The following is a 9,524-nucleotide window of genomic DNA, read 5'->3' as shown; positions in this document are numbered from 1 at the left end:
ATGTTCTTTTTTAAATTTTGAAAGGCTTCGCGGAACCCCATTTCAGAAGCACTGTGTTAGCATAATTTAAACAAAATAGAAGCCACAACTTTGAATTACTCACAAAAAAATTTATACGTATGTAACAACAAAAAATAATCACTTATATATTTTGCTTGTTTTTCTTTGAATGCTGTGCTTTATGAGCTTACATGTGTTTTAAATTGATTACAAAATTAAATTAATTACAAAAAAAAATCGAATTTTTATTAAAAAGCAATGGCCCATCTAATAAAATTTCTCTAAACACTGTCGTTAAATACGCCTAAGACCTTTTTTTTTCCTGTTCATCATCAACTTCATAAAATCTAATGTATTGAATTGAAATAATTATTTTAAGTAAATTTTACTAATAAAAAAATAACGTTATTTAGTTTAACTATTGCTATAACAAAATAATTACAGATTTTAGTTTTTTCTCATAACAAACAGTATTTTTTTTTATTAACTGCTTTCTTTTACTTGTCCAAAAAACCCTGCTCTGTTTTTTTTCCACTTGAGATTATAAAACAGCTAGAAATTTCAACACATCTGAATAGATGCTGAATTATAAGTAAAAGTTGTAAAATAAAGACCAAAAGAAACTTACATTTTATTTCATATAATAAAGTATTTCAAACTTTACTACATTTTAAGTTTTAAATATAATAGTTTAGGACTGTTTCTTACTAAAGTTTTAATAACAACTTTGAAAAAATTTTGCACAAGTTTTAACAGGTGCTGGTTTTAATCCTATAACTTAGAACTGTTTAGATTTTGACTAGGTTTTAAAACTGTATTATTTAACTAACTAATAGGATTCCTTTTAGAAACAAAAAAAAGTTTTTATTAAATAAGTGCTAAATATTAAAGGGGTAAATAAAGTTACAAATGGTCTAACACACTCACTTTTGCCTAGAAAATCTTTATTGTTTTTAAATGTGGTATCTCAAATTTTTATTAAAAAGCAATGGCCCATCTAATAAAACTTCTCTAAACACTGTCTTTAAATACGCCTAAGACCTTTTTTTTTTCCTGTTCATCATCAACTTCATAAAATCTAATGTAAATTTCAAATTATGACCTTATGGCTCCCTTTGGCTCCTTTATTAGTCATGGCCTCCTTTGACCCCTTTTGCAGCTTATGACCCTCAAGGAAGCCATTTCAGCTCATTGTGAGAACCCCTATAGTAAAGGGTAGAATTTGAGACTAAGGTTTTGTAAAAATGATTTTTGATTTGAATGAATATGTTATGGTTTTTACACCCTCTAGCTATGAATTAAAGTAAAAGTAATTAAAGTTGCACAAAATAATTAGATTTTATAATAGTATCATTAAAAATTTGATTGTAAATCTAAGTTGTAGAGTTTTTTATTTTCATGGTAAAAAAATGAGATATCACACATCAATTTTTTTTGCAACAATATACTTTTTACAGGTTGGCCATTTTATTTGCCAAACAACCTGGAATCTTCTAAAAACCAAAAAACTTGACAATTTAGATGAAAAAACATGAAGTTTGAGAAATTTGAAAAAAAAAACCTAGCATTTTGAACAAAAGTTGCTAAAAGCCTTAAAAAGCCTTTAATTTTAAACTTTTTCTGAATAAACTAAGTTAAGTAGGTAAACTTCAATTACACACAAAAAATCTAACATAAATATAAAAACAATTTTGTATCAATATTTTTATTTATTAAAAGAAATATTTAAAGTAACCATACAGTATATTTTCAATGTTGCTACACTACATTAGAAAGTTTATTAAACTTAAGTTAAATTTTAAACTCAAAATTGACCAAAAAAATTGATTTTTAAAAACATTGAAGAAATTCAGAAAGCCTGAAAGAAATTACAAAAACTTTTGGCAACTCTGCTATGACATAAAATATTTTTTTCAGAGTTTTAAATATCTAACACATTTAAAATAATACCACAGCAAGGTTGTGGCTAGGTTTTTTATAAATAAAAAAATTATTATTTGTGAAGCAAAGAAGTGTTTTTTGTAGTTGTTTATAATCAAAAACTTAAAAAAATTGTATCAGTGATTGAGCATTTGTTTATTGTAATGAACATAATTGTTCAAAAAGTTAAAAATATTTTTTTATAAATGTTATCTATACATATTTTATTTATCATTTTTCAAATTTTATTATAGTAGTTTTAATAAAAGTAGAATTGATATGTTATTACTTTTGTTGCAGCTAACAAATAAGTAATGAATTTAATGTCAACAAAGAAGATAAAGAAGTCTGGTGACTTGGTTGCAGAATGGGACATATCACTGAGCGATGGAGTTTACAACGTGCAGTTTGAACATGGCACCTCAAGTGGAAAGAGAGTCATCAAAGTTGATGGAAAGGTTGTTGTTTGTGTAGTAGTTTATAGCTTTTTTCTAAAAAGTTGCATTTCAGTAACATATAGTTCAAGAAAGTATATGCTTACTTGAAAACTTGTTTTTATTTTGTAAGTATAGTACAACATTTTAGTTTTTTACATTAATTAATTAAAGTTTATTGATTGGTGTGATCAAAGTTTTGTAAACTGTTGAAAACTATATTTTAGCATAACAAGTTAAAAGTTTAATAAGCTCCAATAAAACTATACCCTTGACATTAGTAAATATTTAAACATTTGCATCAATTCAACATATTATCAAATCAGATTTTTCAAGCTTTTGAAAGTAAGTGTTTTAAAAACATTTATTTTATTCATGTCTTGATTTTCTTTTATCCTTAATAAAAACTATTGCATAAAGTTGTTATAATTCTAAAATTTTTCAAAAATAAAAACTATACAGGAACTTATGAGAAAAGACTGGATGTTCAGATTAGTTGGAAGAGAGAATTTTGTCATTGGTAAAAAGAATTTACCAGGTTAGAAAGGAGTTTTTTGTTTTAAAATAGACATTGATATTTGTCAAATTTTAAATAATTTTTCATAAGATGTTGTAATAAAGGTAGGCAAAGTATAGCCTCCCAACAAAAAACCTGTCAGTAAATTTATTTTTTGTATTTTTTAGCATGAAAAAATCTAAAGTGAAATAAATTAAACTTATTGTAACAAACACTTTGAATTGTGTTCTCAATTTTATTTTTAGTTCACAATAATGCTTATTAAATTGTTTTTACATTAAGAAATTATTCTAATGAAGTTTGTTAATTTTTATTGTACAATTTTCAAAACTATGCACCATGCTCAGATATTTTATTAAATCAAAATAGTCTTTCTGGTAAATCTGGTCTGCAAACTAAAAAAATTGCTCACCATTTTATTTTGTTTATGGTTTTAAAAAGTTATTAAACATTATTACCGATAAAGTTTCTTTTATTTGTTTAAATTTTAACCAAGTTTAATAATATTGAATAAGAGTTTTTGTATAAGCTGTACATTTTGTAAGTTAAAAAAAAATAAAATTTAATAAAAACTTAGTAACAATGTATTAAATAAGTGTACTAAAATTTAACTCATTGAAATGCTCAAAACACTAAAAATAGTTGTTAATTTACATTTGAATTATGTTTCAGAATAAAACAAGTTTACATTGTTTTACGTTAAAATTATAATTTTCTTGTATATTCATTCATAATTTAAATTTTAAACTTTAACGAATAACTAGACATAACATAATTTTCACTGGCATAGCAATACTGTTTTGTTAAATATTTAACTTGTAATTAATTTTATATTTAAAAAACCTTAATAAGTTTAGAATAACAGTATTTTAAAAGTGAATGACAAAGTTTTGCTATGTCTAAACTGTTCTAGAGACATTTTATTATTAAATCAAGTATGTATAAAGATACTGTTAGTTTGTTGCAACAAAAGTTCAGTTTTTAATAATTTTAATATATTTCATGAGTGTTACATGATTATATTTTATGGTTATTGAAATTTCTCAAGTTTGATAAAATAAGCAAACTGTAATTGAAAAAAAACTTTTTTTTGAATAATTACTTGATATAAAACCTATACGTTTTACTAAATCTTAAAATTATACTTTGTTACATTTGTATATAAAAAATAAACATGGCATCTGTGGGTATCTATACATTTATAATGAAAGTTAGTTGTCTCAGCAATTGTGTGACCTTTCCCAGTTAACTTGAATATCTATAAGTTGTTTGTTTAACTTGAAAGTTAAATGATACAAAAAGTATGTTTTAAACTAAACTTTTTGTAAAATCATTAAATAACATTTTAGCTTGTTCTTGCATATTTGATGAAGTAGCACTGAAAAACGTGTTGTTTTTTATCAGATGATTTTCGAAGGGCTTTTGTAATGAAATATTTATTTAATTTCTGTTTAAGTTTAAACCTTCAAAAAAATTAGCGCAAGTAAAAATAACGTTTATATTTTTAAGTACATTAAATATTTTTCAAAAACATATCTATGACATTGTTTTAGCTTTATTTTAAAAGATTTTTTTTTTTGAAATGTTTTAAACTTATGAGCTAATTTAAAATTATGTAAATAAATTACATTGAAGTAACATGAATATAAAGCTTCAAATTTTCATAAGTGGTTTGTTATATTTTTAATTTTTACTAGATATACATAGATTGAAAACTACTATTTAATAAATCATAAAACAGAGCTTTTAAAATTTGATTGTAATTCAAGCTAGTTTTAAGAAAAAACTTTAAGTAGTTAATCGTTACTTAGTAATCATAGAATTTTATGGTTTTTAGTATATGTATTGTTTTTTATAAAGAATAAACATCATATATGTGTTGTCAGTTACTTAAATGTATTAATCATGCTAAAAATAATATATTTCTTAACTTTATTAACATAAAAACTTATAAAAAGTTGAGCTGTTAATTATTACTTTTAAATAAGTTAACTAATCCTGTTTTAACAACTCACACAGACTGCTAATATGTTTTTTTTTTCTTCTGCTTATAATTATAAAAAAAGGGAACCACTCATTTCAAACCCACAATCATTTCCCATCCGCGATCAAATAACACCTAGTCAGATCCAAGAACCGCTTACTGACCAAGGGTTAAGGGTAATAGTGATTGTAAAAATTAAATAAATATTAGATAAAAACAAATCAAAAATATAAAGAATAAGGAATAAATAAAGAAAAATATAAAAAAGTTGGTAGGGAATTGTACGCGAATGGGATATTTCAGTATACTACAAAAAAAGTAAGTGTTCTAAAGTTTAATACTTTAAAAAACTATTTCTAAATAATAAACTACTTTTACTATGCTACTTGGTAAATAAATCTTATGATTTTTACACTATTTATTACATATTATATATAATTTTACAGCACACATAGACATACACGCGGTATCTGGATTAGCATACGAGTACACACTCAGTATTGACGGAAAAAGTTTGAAGAAATTTGTGGAAAACAAAGAAAAAACTACAAAAGCCTGGACTTTAAAATTGTCTGGTGTAGATTCAAGAATCGTACTTGGTCAGTTAAATAAATAAATGTTTGAATATTTTTTTTAAGTTGAACAAATAATTTAGTGTAAACTACGTCAATGTATAGCTAAAGTTCTGTTTACTAATTATGTGTTTATACCAAAAAATCAATAGTTGTTTACAAAGATAGTTTAACCATACAAAACATTTTTTTAATTTTTATTTTTTATTGCAAAGTTTACATTTAAACTATTTCACATTACTCACAGTATTTTTGTTTGAGTTTATTTAGTTTCTCTTAATCCTAGTTTCATATTGATACTTTTGAATTTCAAAGGTTTCTAAATGTTTACAGCTTTGCAAGTTCTTGCCAATGCATACACTATCTAAGTAAAGCTTCAATTATTTTAGTTATTTTATCAATTTAATAAATAACTGCAAATGTAAATGTAATGATATTCTTAACAAAATTTTATAAATATTGTTTTTTTTTATACTACTTTATATAAATTATACCATACATTTAGTATATGTTTTTTTAAACAGAGAAAGATACTATGGATGTATGGGCTAATGGTGATAAACTAGACACTGCTGTAAGTTTTAATTATTTCATATTAAAGTTTTAAAGTTCCAAAAATTGTTTTATATTTCTAATTTTTTTACTCATGTGTGTTTTATCAACAACATAGAACATATTGACTTTTCAAACTCGTACTTGAATTTATTCATTGTGAATGTTTAAGTACTTCCTATCAAAATACCACATACTTTTTCAACTGCATATTCAGTTCAAAATCATTAAATACTGTATTAGTTTTAAGAATTACCTAGTTTAAAATGCATTTATTTTGACTGAATATCTTATAAATATTTTTAACTGAGTAAAGTTTTATGAAAGAAGTGTTGAATAAGTATTTAAATTAATTAAATTAAAATTGGGTAATGTCTTATTTTTAATTTGGCAAAAAAAATTGTAACATCTTACCAAAAAAAAACTTGGTTAAAATTTTTCTGCATGGTAGAATAAACTTTCAAAATTTCTTAGTTTGTTATAAAGTTTGTCATAAAATAAAGATTTAATCAATAATATTCTTTATATTGTAATAACTTCTCAAAACTTTTCATAAAATATTGGTATTTATCTATAGGACAGAACAATTTTGATCACAAACAACTTACAAAAAAACAATAAACATTTTTTTAGTAACTTTTAGAATGTTTAATTTAATTATTTTTGTTTTTAAGATTAATTTTGTTTGATTAAAAATCTAATATTTCTCCTTTTAAGGGCGAGTTCACTACCCCAGGATTTAAGTTTTTAATTTAAACATTACATTGATTAAGTTTTAAAAAATAATTATTGTTTTAATTAAAGATTATATAATATCGTTTCAATATGATTATTCTTAACTTTTTTTTTCACTTGTCAAAAATTTGATTTAAAATTTTTACTAATTTTTAGTATGTTCGAAAAATGTATTATTTTATCTTTAGTTTAAATTAAAGATACTTTTTTCTTAAACATTTAAGTTTAATTAATGTTAAACATACATTAAACATTTAAGTTTAATTTAAAAATTAAATTTTTGCTTTTAAATAGTTATCAATATATTTTCCATCCCAGGGCGAGTTTTATTTGAAACATGTTTGAAAATTGTATCATTTTGTTTTTAATGTAATTTAAAGATACTTTTTTTTCATTAATATTTTTTCTTTTTTTTTCCATCCAAGGGCGAATTCACGGATGAGGGCACCGAAACCCACTTTGAAGTTTTGTCGCACCCGTGCCACATCAAAGCGATTAGCAGTGGCACCAGGAGAAATGGCATCATCCACGTTCTGTACGTCGACGACAAATTGGTTAATGACATGTCTGGTTAAAAATTTTGAAAAAATGGTAGTTTGAGAACCCTATGCCACTTATTTTGAGAATTAAAAACAAATGATTTTAAATTGAATTTGTATTTTGGTAGTCAATTGCTTAGTGAGAACCTTAAAATTTTATAATAAAAGTCATAACAATATAAACTTTTACCAATATTACTAGTTAAAAATTACTTGATTTTTTTCAATATACAATCTTATAGCAACTATTATACATGGTTCTAGAACTTTTACAGTTTTATTCAGTTTTAAATGATTTTAAAAGGTATATTTACTAGCTGTCTAATCAATGTGTCTTTTATTTGCATTTACCTATTTATCATAATAACGTGTTTTAAAATTGTAACTATTTCTTTTTTTGTAGAATTTAAACGCATGTATAAAATAAGTGTGTTCGAGCTATCGAAAATTTTTTTTTATTTATATTTCTACTTAAATACATTTTTAAACTCTAATACCAAAAATATAGCTTTTTAGATTAGCTTAAAGTAACGTAATAGTAATTATATACTTAAACAGATTTCACAACTTTTATTTTGTTTTAATGAGTTTTAAAAGTACTTTCTGCTGGTTTACATGTTTATTTGTTCGACAATCTTTTATTTTTCTTTATGAAACAATTTACTTGTTTTATGTATCCCAGAAAGTTAAAAGTTATACTAAGTATTTTTTAGTACTGCCTTTTTTAACAGTAAAATCGAAAATGATTAAAAAACTAAATAACCTCATTTAAATTATTTCAATTTTTTTTTATACCAATGAATGTTTACTTAATTATTTTTAGAAATTTTAATAAAGTTATTAATTTAGCGTATGATAGTTGTTCAATTTTTAAACAAAGTTTTAAAAATACAAATAATAACAAAAAATTTCACGAAAACTTCTTAATAAATATGAACGAACAATGCTTTGAGTATTGATTTATTTCTAGTAGTTATAATTATTCAATAAAAAATACTAAATACGAACTTTTTCAAACATTTAAAGTGACCAAATAGTTTTTATCTAAAGCTATAGAATTTCAATCAAACAAGATTGCTGCAATATATGTTTGTTTTTTGTGTAGTTTTAAACTAAAATTTAATTTCTTATATATTGTCTATTTTGAACATACTATTTTTTTTTACTTTTAAATATTCTGAGGTTTTAAATTTTGCTTTTTGGGTAAGTGTGTTAAACTTTCTGTTATGTAAATAAATTATTACGAAATATTTTCTTATTTTGTGTATTTTCATACTGTTATTAATTTGTAGTAAGCAAGAATTTGAGAAAAATGTTATCTTTTTTTTTTTGGTAATTTATTAGCAAAATTTTTTGAATTAAATTGCCATCTCATTAATAAAATATTTGGGTTTTTTTTTTGAAAATTTTAATCAGTATAAAACTATTTTTTTTCTTATACGCTTTATTTACAGGGTTTTTAACAACAGGAAAGATAAAAAATGTATTTTATTGCGGCATCGTCTAGTTAAACTCATTAGTTTTGCTCATCAGATTATCTGAGATTGAACACTTTTTAACAAAATATTTTAAGCTCCACGTTTTACATAAAATGATGTATACATATTCTTTTAAATTAGTTTTGTTTTAGTAATAACATTTTTTAATCAGTTTCAAGTTTTTTTTATTGCATTAAGCTAAGCAGCAATAAATTTTTAAAGCGCTTTTAGTTTTGTAATAGAACAAACAAAATCCAGTCTTTCACCGAGCAAACATTCTAACGCGCTCTGATGCGTTATGTGACGTAACAAAGCAAAAAATATTCGAAAATGCTGAAATTTAAATTACATGAAAGAAATATATTTCCTCAACATCAAAAATAATTCTTAAATATATTGAAATTATACCAAGGTAAATTTTGAAGCTACTCACACAAGTGGGCCAATAAAGAACTAATTGTATTCACATACATAACTTGTTTTTATCTTTTAAATAAAACTTTATTTATTCATATATTGTTTATTTTAAATGTATCACAATTTTTATTTAAACTATATTAAAGCTGAGTTTTGCTTTTTGAGTAAATATGTTTCGCTTTTGTTCTGAAAATAAATTATAAGCAGATAGTTTTTTAATCTGATACATTATATACTATTTATTTTTATACCTTTTAAAACAATCTTATTTATAAGAGATATTTTATTCTTATAAGTTTTGAATAAAAGGGTCAACAATTTTGTTTGAAAACTTACATATTTTTAGGAATTTTTTATTAAAACATACCGAGAATAT

The 9,524-nt window shown here is 23.1% G+C and overlaps 1 protein-coding gene across 1 annotated transcript; it reads left to right on the top strand.

Moving 5' to 3' along the window:
- Positions 1–2,224: 2,224 nt before the first annotated feature.
- LOC145833745 (fas apoptotic inhibitory molecule 1-like) lies at positions 2,225–7,812 on the top strand. Its single transcript, XM_082940914.1, has 5 exons — positions 2,225–2,378; positions 2,817–2,892; positions 5,302–5,454; positions 5,952–6,001; positions 7,140–7,812. The coding sequence occupies exons 1-5, from the start codon at positions 2,235–2,237 to the stop codon at positions 7,287–7,289; spliced, it is 573 nt and encodes a 190-aa protein (XP_082797040.1). The 5' UTR covers positions 2,225–2,234; the 3' UTR covers positions 7,290–7,812.
- Positions 7,813–9,524: the final 1,712 nt, after the last annotated feature.

This window comes from Thalia democratica, chromosome 4 (genome assembly GCF_965202585.1).
Source record: "Thalia democratica chromosome 4, ktThaDemo2.hap1.1, whole genome shotgun sequence".
In the NCBI taxonomy this organism is placed as follows: Eukaryota; Metazoa; Chordata; class Thaliacea; order Salpida; family Salpidae; genus Thalia; species Thalia democratica.
This window is presented reverse-complemented; position numbering and strand designations above follow the sequence as displayed.